Here is a 13831-nt window from a genome sequence, read left to right as displayed (position 1 = left end):
CCTTCGGCAAACGAGAGTCGCGACTTTGTCCCAAAAAAAGAGAGTTTTCCTCAGCGAGAGCGCCAACGGGAGAACTTGTTTGTAGCGTCGGTACGTCACAGACAGATTCTTCAGTTTTCGAGAACGATTCGTCGGAAAGAGAGAGCGGAAACACAGCGCGACTTCGCCAAAACGAATGAGCTCAACGGCGGCAGGTGAGTTTATACGAGGGGTAAAACGCTGCGTGGATTCAATCGTGGATTCGGTTTGAGTCGTACGCATCCGTCCACTTTTCCAAAGGACAAAGCAGCGAGCGAATTTCCCGCGACGCCGTGTTCGCGATCTCTCTTTTCCCGAAATGTTTCCTCCCCGCGCCGCGCCTCCTTCCCCCGCGGCGCCGGGGCAAGCGTACCTTTTATGCAACCTGCTTCGTCCGTCTTTCGTTTGTGGTGGATTGTTATGTCGGGAGGTTTTCGGGGCCCGTTTTACACCTCGGTTTGCAGGTCCATTATCTCCTGTCCCACGAGAGGAATGGTGGCGCTGTTCTTCTCCCACTCCACGGCCTGGAGCTCCAGGGGCGACGCCGCCACCGTCTCCAGGTCCTTGCGCACCCAGGACGGGGGCGAGTGGGGCTTCCGGATGCCCTCCCAGGCCCTCTTACTCGGGGTCTGCTGCTTGTCCTACACACACACAACAACACGTCAGAACGGTTTGGGGACCGCGGCGATCTCTTCGGGGGTTCGATGACTGACCGCGCGGTATTTGATGCTAAGTTCGCTAACGTTAGGTAAAGCGGCGAGCTAACGATGATTGTTATTGCAGTTTTATCTTTTCAAACGTACAATTAACATTAGCAGTACAGTAGACTATTAAACAAGCTGCATAATAGGTTATAATAGACATAAGTATGTTAAGTAAATGTAAGTAAAGCTATATAAAGCTGTATAAATGCAATTGTCAACAGTGGTGGAATAAAGCGCTCCATTTTGCAGTAAAAGTACAGCTATACAAGTATAAGTAGCACATTCAAAATCTACATTAGTGTAAGTTTTGAAGAGCTTATTCAAAAATGTACTTAAAGGGTCAAAAAGTTGTTAAAGTATGAAACAGATTTGGAGATCTGTTTAAGCATTGAATGTAGCAGTTTTGCTCTTGTGTTGTGCTGATCTTTGGTCAACAAAAGCGATTCTATTCAACTTCCATTTTTTCAACTGTAAAGTTTATATCTCTGTTTGGTCAACGCTGGGGCTCGATCTCAAAAGCTTTAGGCAGTTGATTGTCATGAAGGTGCCAGAAAAGACGTACAGAGAGTACTTTTTACTTTTGAGTTCAGTTCAGTGGAGTAGAAAGTACAGAGACCTGCTCTCAAATGTAGCAAGGTAAAAATAAAACAAAATAACTTTTTTTTACTCTGTTAAATTCCACCACTGATTGTCAATATCCTTTGCCTTTTAAATGTTGCCTTTAGACCATAACTGCTGCACGTTTTACGATAGCATTACTTTTAAGAGTGCAAAACTAAACTCACTTTTACACACAATATTTGGCATACAAAAGGAGGCGTACTACTAACATACTAAATGTACTAATGACTCATTATCTTTGACGGCGTCTGTGAGAACCCGTTTACTGAAAGTCGCCGAGGTAACACCGCCTCCGTTCAGTAGTTTTGCCTGCGACGCCGAGCAAAGGCCGGCGGACGCGCTAGAGAGTCCAAAACTGTGGGATGAATGGAGCCCGAGAGCGAGATGGATCATGTCTGAAGAAATCAACTGGTGCCATGGAGATGCAGCTACAGGCCAACATGGAGCCAGCTCTGTGGAGGCCGGCGACCCCAAAGAAGACGCCCGCACGAGCGCTAAACTGTGCGCGCTAAAACTGTGTGCGCTAAAACTCTGCACGCTGAAACTGTGCACGCTAAAACTGTACACGCTAAACTATGTGCGCTAAGCTAAGTGCGCTAAACTGTCTGCGCTACAGTGTGTGCTAAGCTAAGTGTGTAAAAGGACGTTTCGAATGCCCTACATCTGCAGATACTGTACTCACTCTGAATTATGCGATATTTGTCTAATATTTGGAATATTTTAATTATTTGGAATAGTTTGATTTGGTGCAATTATCAAATCCAAATGACTGCAGTTATCTAATGTGCTAAAGCTAAAGCTATAAAGATCCTGTATTTAATAGGGAAAATCTGGTTTAAACATCTACAAATGTATTCTAGTTTATTATGAGTCCATATTTCAGTCTCTCAAACGTTCAATCTCCTGGAGTCGTTGACAATGTGCAAACTGAACTCAATCCCACTTATTGAACATAAATCGCAATTATCTGATCACACGCAATTCCATTTTCCCCCCAGACTCGTGCAGCCCTACAAGCGCAAAAGTTATATCTCTCGGCGCAACTGAGACAGTTTAGTTGCTTTTTGAGTCTTAAAAAAATGTAGATTGTAGACGTTTTACACTCTGAAAATGCTGGTCCAGTTATAATTACGATGATTATTCAGATTAAGCGCTGCAGCTCTTTTTAATAAACTGTTTGTTAAGAATCACGTCTTTGTTCATGCTAAACTGAGTATATTTGTTATAAAGTGTCACCAGTTGGACCGTACCGCAGAAACGTTACTAAAAATCGAACTCTATATATAAGGGGGTGGGGGGAAAGGGGGCGGGGCAGGAGGCGTGGTTTATTTACACTCATGTTGGTCTTGTCACTGCTGGCTGAGGACACACTCCATCTTTTGGCCGCTTTGCCTTCAGGAGGAGAGTCTCTATCAGTGTGCGTCCTCCTGTTGAGCTCCTGAAACATGTCCTGGTGCCGTTTCCTCGTGTGCATTATCTTCTACGGCACAGAACACCACCGGGTTTACTCAAAAAAGGCTAAGAACTCGCCCAAAATAAAGAGCTTGTTTTGATCTGGACACGTTTTAAACAAAAAAAACAAAAAAAAGAGAGACTAGATTTACCTCAAAGTCAAGCTCTGCATAGCGTGATTTTCGTCTCTGGGGGAAGATGAGACACAGATTAAAGGTTTGGGTTTGTGTGTACAGTTTGTCTTAAAGGGCTCGTACTCTTCTGTTTCATAGACAAAAGAAGAAAATAGCTGAGAGATTTGTTAATAAATAAAATAAACAAGACAAGACTGGTGTTAAACAGGTTTATATATTGGAGGGTATTAATAAATGTGAATGTTCAGGCTTTGACGAAACAGTTTTTGATCCATGTTGTCTTTTGTTTGCCCTGTTTTAACTTCAGATTATTACGGCTAGAACACGGAGAGCCAGGTGGATTTTTGAGGTGCTTCTTATTAGAGTGAAAAATAAAGAAATATAATCTAATGTGAAAATATACAGGTAAATCAAATAAAAAAGTCAGGTTTTTGATTTTTGCTGGTTCGCAGAAAGCTAAATATTTTTCAGGTGTTTTTCCTATTAAACGTGGACATATATTTTTCAGGAATTTTGAATTATAAACCAGGGCTAAACCGGGTCTGCAAATCAGGACTAAACTAGGACTAACCCAGATCTTTAAATTATGACAATACAAAGTCTATAAACAAGACTACAACAACAAAAATACAGGCAAATTTGAGGGTTTTTTGGAGGAAAAACGAAAAACGTTTACTTTGTTTTATTTTGTTTATTTGTTTGAGACCAACTGATGGAAAAAAAAAAAAAAGAAAACCAATTTAAATGTGAACATAACATTTTGAGATTTTTTCATTTGTGAAAAAAAAATCTAAAAAAAATAAATAAAAAATAACAAGAACAACAAGATTTTGTTTTATTTCTTGGAGCAAAAAAAAGGATCAACTGGTTAAAAATAAAAATAAAATACATTTAAAGCCAACACATATTTTTGAGAATTCTAGTTTGGTTCATACACTTTAGCAGCTGTTTTGGCCTGAGTTTGCCGTTAACAGATTGCGAGCGTGCCCTTTAAGTTCTCCCGGCGCGGCGGAGGACAGCCTGACCCGCGGCGGCTCGGCGGACGTGGCAGCTGCCGGATCGCATGGCGTTACCGTGGTGACTCTGCCCTCCAGTGAAGAGACACCAACGGGCGCGCATCCAGATCCCTTTAACGTCTAACGCTGCTGCTGCTGCTGCTGCTGCTGCTGCTGCTGCTGCTGCTGCTGCTGCTGCTGCTGCTGCTGCTGCTGCTGCTGCTGCTGCTGCTGCTGCTGCTGCTGCTGCCTCAGTGAAGACTAACCTTTGGTGTGAACTTTACATTTAACAACTGGAGAGCACTTCAGAGGAAGAGTTTAGGTCTTTTGTTCTGGAGTGCTCCACGGAAGATGTCCAAATGCTCAATTGTTTTAAAATAAATATATTAATACATGATTTACTATATTTCTGTTTAGAATTATACATTTGTTGTTTTAATTTATTAAATCAGAGTAAAATAGCTTGATGCAGATTAAAAATATAGTTTAGTCCTGGTTTAGTCTTGGTTTAGTCTTGGTTTAGTCTTGGTTTAGCCCAGTTCAGTCCTGGCTAAGAATTAGTTTAGTCCGGGTTAAGGTCCTGGTTTAGTCCTGGTCTAGTCCTGGTTTAGTCCTGGTTTAGTCCTGGTTTAGTCCTAGTTTAGACCTGGTTAAGGTCCTGGTTAAGGTCTGGGTTAAGGTCCTGGTTTAGTCCTGGTTTAGCCCTGGTTTAGTCCATTAAACCTGACAGTTGAAGCGTGAAGGCGGAGCCTGGTTTAGTCCTGGTTTAGACCTGGTTTGGTCCTAGTTTAGTCCTGGTTTAGTCCTGGTCTATTCCTGGTTTAGTCCTGGTTTAGATCTGGTTTAGTCTTGGTTTAGTCATGGTTTAGTTCTGGTTTAGTCCTAGTTTAGTCCTGGTTTAGTCCTGGTTTAGTCCTGGTGTAGTCCTAGTTTAGTCCTGGTTTAGTCCTTGTTTAGACCTGGTTGAGTACTAGTTTAGTCCTGGTTTAGTCCTGGTCTAGTCCTGGTTTAGTCCGGGTTTAGACCTGGTTTAGTGCTGGTTTAGACCTGGTTTAGTCCTGGTTTAGACCTGGTTTAGTCCTGGTTTAGTCCTGGTTTAGACTTGGTTTAGTCCTGGTTTAGTCCTGGTTTAGTGCTGGTTTAGACCTGGTTTAGTGCTGGTTTAGACCTAGTTTAGTCCTGGTTTAGACCTGGTTTAGTCCTGGTTTATTCCAGGTTTAGCCCTGGTTTAGTCCTGGTTTAGCCCTGGTTTAGTCCATTAAGCCTGACAGTTGAAGCGTGAAGGCGGAGCCTGGTTTAGTCCTGGTTTAGACCTGGTTTAGTCCTGGTTTAGACCTGGTTTAGTCCTGGTTTAGTTCTGGTTTAGCCCTGGTTTAGACCTGGTTTAGTCCTGGTTTAGACCTGGTTTAGTCCTGGTTTAGACCTGGTTTAGTCCTGGTTTAGTCCAGGTTTAGCCCTGGTTTAGTCCTGGTTTAGCCCTGGTTTAGTCCTGGTTTAGTCCTGGTTTAGCCCTGGTTTAGTCCATTAAGCCTGACAGTTGAAGCGTGAAGGCGGAGCCTGGTTTAGTCCTGGTTTAGACCTGGTTTAGTCCTGGTTTAGTCCTGGTTTAGTCCTGGTTTAGTCCTGGTTTAGCCCTGGTTTAGTCCATTAAGCCTGACAGTTGAAGCGTGAAGGCGGAGCCTGGTTTAGTCCTGGTTTAGACCTGGTTTAGCCCTGGTTTAGTGCTGGTTTAGACCTGGTTTAGTCCTGGTTTAGACCTGGTTTAGTCCTGGTTTAGTCCAGGTTTAGTCCTGGTTTAGTCCTGGTTTAGTCCTGGTTTAGTCCTGGTTTAGCCCTGGTTTAGTCCATTAAGCCTGACAGTTGAAGCGTGAAGGCGGAGCCTGGTTTAGTCCTGGTTTAGACCTGGTTTAGTCCTGGTTTAGTCCTGGTTTAGCCCTGGTTTAGTCCATTAAGCCTGACAGTTGAAGCGTGAAGGTGGAGCCTGGTTTAGTCCTGGTTTAGACCTGGTTTAGTCCTGGTTTAGCCCTGGTTTAGTCCTGGTTTAGTCCTGGTTTAGTCCTGGTTTAGCCCTGGTTTAGTCCTGGTTTAGTCCTGGTTTAGCCCTGGTTTAGTCCATTAAGCCTGACAGTTGAAGCGTGAAGGCGGAGCCTGCTTTAAACAGAGAATGTCACATCTCAGGGACTTTAATCATGAGTAAGATCCGGGCTTGAAAGGGCCGTCGTTCAGAGCTCTCCTCGGACACCTTTTTATTTTGTGGTATTAACTTTACGTGGTAGAACTAATTGCTGTATGCCTCCCTCGTCGCTCATCTCAGTTCACTAAAGCCGTGATGGCCAAACATAGCACGCTTTCATATTCTGTTCCATGTTTGAGTTGATGGATGGCTGTATGTCTGTGCAAACCAAACAAAAGGTGATGAAACGTGAACATCGGGCATCATTCACATTGATAAATGAAGAGATATAAAAAACAAAGGTTTGACTGATACAAAATAAACAGGAGGTGTGGAGGTCATAGCTGATGCCAAACTGACAGATATGTTTTTGAATAATATCACGCTGACAAAGACGAAGAAACAGAGGATTTATTCACTAAATTACTCCCAATCAAAGCGACTTCTTCTGTGATTTACGAAGGCTGAACTGTGTAACTCCTCTGGTGAAGGCGGCTCGTCACCATGGGGATGTTTCACAGTATGGCATTATAAAGCACAGCGGGTAGAGCCAGTGTGTGTGAAACAGAGAGAAGAAACAAGCGGGAATGAAGCTTTCAGTTGCACTCCGGGTCAGATCTGTGGAGAGGCGAGCCCGCTCACACGATGAAAGTGTGTCTTTCAAAGCAATAAAAACGCCTCTAATTGAACAATCAGATTGATAGAAGCCAGCGTAATGCCATGCTGTGGAACATTCAGGCAAAGCAACAGCCAGCCCTTCCCCAGAAAGGTCCCATAGCACGCCTTTAACTCGGACCGCGACGTCATCAAACATTTAGACATGCAAGAGCGGAGACAGCAGCTGCTCTTACCTCCAGCGAGCTCATGGACAACGTGGACACCATCTCGCTCTTCGTCATGACGCCGCAGTTGTTCCCGGAATCCCCGCCTCCGTTCATGGCGGCCATCGTGGGGTCCCGGGAGAGGCCCTGGTGCAGGTTATGGGCCGGCGAGTCCCGCTCCGAGCAGGACACGCTGACCTGATCCGCGGGCAAAGTCTTCAGACCGAACCCCGGCTCTCCGGTCGCCGGGTTCGCCAAGTGGATCAGCCGAGTTTGTGGCAGCTGGTCTATGTTAATGTTGTACTTGTCGTCCTTGCTTTTCGACGGCTTTAGCGTCCCCGTGTTGTTGGGCGGCATGATGACGTAGCCTTTGCCGTCGCCGCTGCTGCCCTCTCCGTTCCCTCGGGGCATTTCGCCGTCGAGCTGCTTGAAAAGTTCGCCGTCGCAGATGTAGATGGACTTGGCGCCCGGGAGCTCGGTGCTGATGCCCTTGGCGGCGCCCTTCTCCCGCCGCATGGTGAGGGTGTGGCTGGTGTAGTCGGCCACGTTCTGCAGGTGCACTTTGGCCATGCTGGCGGGCATCGTGTTGAAGTTGGAGCCCTTCTGCAGAGTCAGAGTGCCGGTGGAGGCTTTGTCGTCGCCCTGCAGAGACGAGCGCTTGCCTGAAGGAAGAAGAATAAGAAGACGAGAGTGGGTTAGGGATATCTGTGGGTGAGCCAAAGGGGGGAATGTGAAGGGAAAGCAATGAGACGTCATTTGCAGTCGTTTTAGTTTATGTCAAAGCGATCACAAGTCTACAGTGGATGAGGATGAATAAAGCAATATAACATGAATTTGAGCGTCCAACGAGACACTGATGAAGCACGTGAACTGTGATGAAAGGGTCGATGATTTAAACTGAGGTAGAGGACAGGTTAATTGAATGCAATTTACTGAAAATGTGGATGTTTTGACCAGGGTTATGTCATATAATTATATACCCGCATCGATCTAAAACTGGCAGCGCCTTTTAATAAGAAGTTATTTACTGGAATAAAAGCGAACATTAATACAAACACACAGACATACAATAAACAACATGTCTGATTAGGTTGATTGGCGGTACACCTCACATCAAGAAGGTCGTAGTATCAACTCCCGCGTTCAGAGAAGTCGGACAGCAGATGGCGCTCAAGAGTGCAGTCAAAACTGTCAAGGTATATCTCTAAAATATACGTCTGACTGGAAGAATCTTTGAATTGGCATTATATCTCTAATTTTCTTACGCTGCAAGCAACCGGAAATCTCTATCTTATCATTATCCTTTTGAAACCTCTATCTTCACATTATCCTTTTGAAACCTCTATCTTATCATTGTCCTTTTGAAACCTCTATCTTCAAATTATCCTTTTGAAACCTCTATCTTAACATTATCCTTTTGAAACCTCTATCTTATCATTGTCCTTTTGAAACCTCTATCTTCACATTATCCTTTTGAAACCTCTATCTTATCATTATCCTTTTGAAACCTCTATCTTATCATTATCCTTTTGAAACCTCTCTTATCATTGTCCCTTTGAAACCTCTATCTTCACATTATCCTTTTGAAACCTCTATCTTAACATTATCCTTTTGAAACCTCTATCTTATCATTGTCCTTTTGAAACCTCTATCTTCACATTATCCTTTTGAAACCTCTATCTTATCATTATCCTTTTGAAACCTCTATCTTAACATTATCCTTTTGAAACCTCTATCTTATCATTGTCCTTTTGAAACCTCTATCTTCACATTATCCTTTTGAAACCTCTATCTTATCATTATCCTTTTGAAACCTCTATCTTATCATTATCCTTTTGAAACCTCTCTTATCATTGTCCCTTTGAGACCTCTATCTTCACATTATCCTTTTGAAACCTCTATCTTAACATTATCCTTTTGAAACCTCTATCTTATCATTGTCCTTTTGAAACCTCTATCTTCACATTATCCTTTTGAAATCTCTATCTTATCATTATCCTTTTGAAACCTCTATCTTAACATTATCCTTTTGAAACCTTTATCTTATCATTATCCTTTTGAAACCTCTATCTTATCATTATCCTTTTGAAACCTCTATCTTCACATTGTCCTTTTGAAACCTCTATCTTATCATTGTCCTTTTGAAACCTCTATCTTAACATTGTCCTTTTGAAACCTCTATCTTAACATTATCCTTTTGAAACCTCTATCTTATCATTATCCTTTTGAAACCTCTATCTTCACATTATACTTTTGAAACCTCTATCTTCACATTATCCTTTTGAAACCTCTATCTTAACATTGTCCTTTTGAAACCTCTATCTTAACATTGTCCTTTTGGAACCTCTATCTTAACATTGTCCTTTTGAAACCTCTATCTTCACATTATCCTTTTGAAATCTCTATCTTATCATTATCCTTTTGAAACCTCTATCTTAACATTATCCTTTTGAAACCTTTATCTTATCATTATCCTTTTGAAACCTCTATCTTATCATTATCCTTTTGAAACCTCTATCTTCACATTGTCCTTTTGAAACCTCTATCTTATCATTGTCCTTTTGAAACCTCTATCTTAACATTGTCCTTTTGAAACCTCTATCTTAACATTATCCTTTTGAAACCTCTATCTTATCATTATCCTTTTGAAACCTCTATCTTCACATTATACTTTTGAAACCTCTATCTTCACATTATCCTTTTGAAACCTTTATCTTATCATTATCCTTTTGAAACCTCTATCTTATCATTATCCTTTTGAAACCTCTATCTTCACATTGTCCTTTTGAAACCTCTATCTTATCATTGTCCTTTTGAAACCTCTATCTTAACATTGTCCTTTTGAAACCTCTATCTTAACATTATCCTTTTGAAACCTCTATCTTATCATTATCCTTTTGAAACCTCTATCTTCACATTATACTTTTGAAACCTCTATCTTCACATTATCCTTTTGAAACCTCTATCTTAACATTGTCCTTTTGAAACCTCTATCTTCTCATTGTCCTTTTGAAACCTCTATCTTAACATTGTCCTTTTGGAACCTCTATCTTAACATTGTCCTTTTGAAACCTCTATCTTCACATTATCCTTTTGAAATCTCTATCTTATCATTATCCTTTTGAAACCTCTATCTTAACATTATCCTTTTGAAACCTTTATCTTATCATTATCCTTTTGAAACCTCTATCTTATCATTATCCTTTTGAAAACTCTATCTTCACATTGTCCTTTTGAAACCTCTATCTTATCATTGTCCTTTTGAAACCTCTATCTTAACATTGTCCTTTTGAAACCTCTATCTTAACATTATCCTTTTGAAACCTCTATCTTATCATTATCCTTTTGAAACCTCTATCTTCACATTATCCTTTTGAAACCTCTATCTTAACATTGTCCTTTTGAAACCTCTATCTTCTCATTGTCCTTTTGAAACCTCTATCTTAACATTGTCCTTTTGGAACCTCTATCTTATCATTATCCTTTTGAAACCTCTATCTTCTCATTGTCCTTTTGAAACCTCTATCTTATCATTGTCCTTTTGAAACCTCTATCTTATCATTGTCCTTTTGAAACCTCTATCTTATCATTATCCTTTTGAAACCTCTATCTTATCATTATCCTTTTGAAACCTCTATCTTATCATTATCCTTTTGAAACCTCTATCTTCACATTATACTTTTGAAACCTCTATCTTATCATTGTCCTTTTGAAACCTCTATCTTAACATTATCCTTTTGAAACCTCTATCTTATCATTGTCCTTTTGAAACCTCTATCTTCACATTATCCTTTTGAAACCTCTATCTTAACATTATCATTTTGAAACCTCTATCTTATCATTGTCCTTTTGAAATCTCTATCTTCACATTATCCTTTTGAAACCTCTATCTTATCATTATCCTTTTGAAACCTCTATCTTATCATTATCCCTTTGAAACCTGTATCTTATCATTATCCTTTTGAAACCTTTATCTTATCATTATCCTTTTTAAACCTCTATCTTATCATTGTCCTTTTGAAACCTCTATCTTCACATTGTCCTTTTGAAACCTCTATCTTATCATTGTCCTTTTGAAACTTCTATCTTAACATTGTCCTTTTGAAACCTCTATCTTAACATTATCCTTTTGAAACCTCTATCTTATCATTGTCCTTTTGAAACCTCTATCTTCACATTATCCTTTTGAAACCTCTATCTTTACATTATCCTTTTGAAACCTCTATCTTTACATTATCCTTTTGAAACCTCTATCTTATCATTATCCTTTTGAAACCTCTATCTAATCATTGTCCTTTTGAAACCTCTATCTTATCATTGTCCTTTTGAAACCTCTATCTTACATTGTCCTTTTGAAACCGCTATCTTAACATTGTCCTTTTGAAACCTCTATCTTAACATTATCCTTTTGAAACCTCTATCTTCTCATTGTCCTTTTGAAACCTCTATCTTATCATTATCCTTTTGAAACCTCTATCTTATCATTGTCCTTTTGAAACCTCTATCTTCACATTATCCTTTTGAAACCTCTATCTTATCATTATCCTTTTTAAACCTCTATCTTATCATTATCCTTTTGAAACCTCTATCTTATCATTATCCTTTTTAAACCTCTATCTTCACATTATACTTTTGAAACCTCTATCTTCACATTATCCTTTTGAAACCTCTATCTTAACATTGTCCTTTTGAAACCTCTATCTTCTCATTGTCCTTTTGAAACCTCTATCTTAACATTGTCCTTTTGGAACCTCTATCTTAACATTGTCCTTTTGAAACCTCTATCTTAACAATATCCTTTTGAAACCTCTATCTTATCATTATCCTTTTGAAACCTCTATCTTAACATTGTCCTTTTGAAACCTCTATCTTCTCATTGTCCTTTTGAAACCTCTATCTTAACATTGTCCTTTTGGAACCTCTATCTTATCATTATCCTTTTGAAACCTCTATCTTCTCATTGTCCTTTTGAAACCTCTATCTTATCATTGTCCTTTTGAAACCTCTATCTTATCATTGTCCTTTTGAAACCTCTATCTTATCATTATCCTTTTGAAACCTCTATCTTATCATTATCCTTTTGAAACCTCTATCTTATCATTATCCTTTTGAAACCTCTATCTTCACATTATACTTTTGAAACCTCTATCTTATCATTGTCCTTTTGAAACCTCTATCTTAACATTGTCCTTTTGGAACCTCTATCTTATCATTATCCTTTTGAAACCTCTATCTTAACAATATCCTTTTGAAACCTCTATCTTATCATTGTCCTTTTGAAATCTCTATCTTCACATTATCCTTTTGAAACCTCTATCTTATCATTATCCTTTTGAAACCTCTATCTTATCATTATCCTTTTGAAACCTGTATCTTATCATTATCCTTTTGAAACCTTTATCTTATCATTATCCTTTTTAAACCTCTATCTTATCATTGTCCTTTTGAAACCTCTATCTTCACATTGTCCTTTTGAAACCTCTATCTTATCATTGTCCTTTTGAAACCTCTATCTTCACATTGTCCTTTTGAAACCTCTATCTTATCATTGTCCTTTTGAAACTTCTATCTTAACATTGTCCTTTTGAAACCTCTATCTTAACATTATCCTTTTGAAACCTCTATCTTATCATTGTCCTTTTGAAACCTCTATCTTCACATTATCCTTTTGAAACCTCTATCTTTACATTATCCTTTTGAAACCTCTATCTTATCATTATCCTTTTGAAACCTCTATCTAATCATTGTCCTTTTGAAACCTCTATCTTATCATTGTCCTTTTGAAACCTCTATCTTACATTGTCCTTTTGAAACCGCTATCTTAACATTGTCCTTTTGAAACCTCTATCTTAACATTATCATTTTGAAACCTCTATCTTCTCATTGTCCTTTTGAAACCTCTATCTTAACATTATCCTTTTGAAACCTTTATCTTATCATTATCCTTTTGAAACCTCTATCTTATCATTATCCTTTTGAAACCTCTATCTTCACATTGTCCTTTTGAAACCTCTATCTTATCATTGTCCTTTTGAAACCTCTATCTTAACATTGTCCTTTTGAAACCTCTATCTTAACATTATCCTTTTGAAACCTCTATCTTATCATTATCCTTTTGAAACCTCTATCTTCACATTATACTTTTGAAACCTCTATCTTCACATTATCCTTTTGAAACCTCTATCTTAACATTGTCCTTTTGAAACCTCTATCTTCTCATTGTCCTTTTGAAACCTCTATCTTAACATTGTCCTTTTGGAACCTCTATCTTATCATTATCCTTTTGAAACCTCTATCTTCTCATTGTCCTTTTGAAACCTCTATCTTATCATTGTCCTTTTGAAACCTCGATCTTATCATTGTCCTTTTGAAACCTCTATCTTATCATTATCCTTTTGAAACCTCGATCTTATCATTATCCTTTTGAAACCTCTATCTTATCATTATCCTTTTGAAACCTCTATCTTCACATTATACTTTTGAAACCTCTATCTTATCATTGTCCTTTTGAAACCTCTATCTTAACATTATCCTTTTGAAACCTCTATCTTATCATTGTCCTTTTGAAACCTCTATCTTCACATTATCCTTTTGAAACCTCTATCTTAACATTATCCTTTTGAAACCTCTATCTTATCATTGTCCTTTTGAAATCTCTATCTTCACATTATCCTTTTGAAACCTCTATCTTATCATTATCCTTTTGAAACCTCTATCTTATCATTATCCCTTTGAAACCTGTATCTTATCATTATCCTTTTGAAACCTTTATCTTATCATTATCCTTTTTAAACCTCTATCTTATCATTGTCCTTTTGAAACCTCTATCTTCACATTGTCCTTTTGAAACCTCTATCTTATCATTGTCCTTTTGAAACTTCTATCTTAACATTGTCCTTTTGAAACCTCTATC

At 39.1% G+C, this 13831-nt stretch overlaps 1 protein-coding gene across 1 annotated transcript in view; it reads right to left on the bottom strand.

Moving 5' to 3' along the window:
- Positions 1 to 419: 419 nt before the first annotated feature.
- adgrb1a (adhesion G protein-coupled receptor B1a) overlaps positions 420 to 13831 on the bottom strand; it is a 191346-nt gene continuing 177934 nt past the window's right edge. The window contains exons 28-31 of the mRNA XM_072461112.1: positions 6949 to 7580; positions 2948 to 2983; positions 2677 to 2823; positions 420 to 659 (exon numbers count right to left, since the gene is read on the bottom strand). Coding sequence (XP_072317213.1) covers positions 465 to 659; positions 2677 to 2823; positions 2948 to 2983; positions 6949 to 7580 — 1010 coding nt within the window. The 3' untranslated portion in view covers positions 420 to 464. The remainder of the gene's footprint in view (positions 660 to 2676; positions 2824 to 2947; positions 2984 to 6948; positions 7581 to 13831) is intronic.

This window comes from Eucyclogobius newberryi, unplaced genomic scaffold (genome assembly GCF_026437365.1).
Source record: "Eucyclogobius newberryi isolate DKJ021-1_F unplaced genomic scaffold, fEucNew1.0.hap1 SCAF_3, whole genome shotgun sequence".
NCBI lineage: Eukaryota > Metazoa > Chordata > Actinopteri > Gobiiformes > Gobiidae > Eucyclogobius > Eucyclogobius newberryi.
This window is presented reverse-complemented; position numbering and strand designations above follow the sequence as displayed.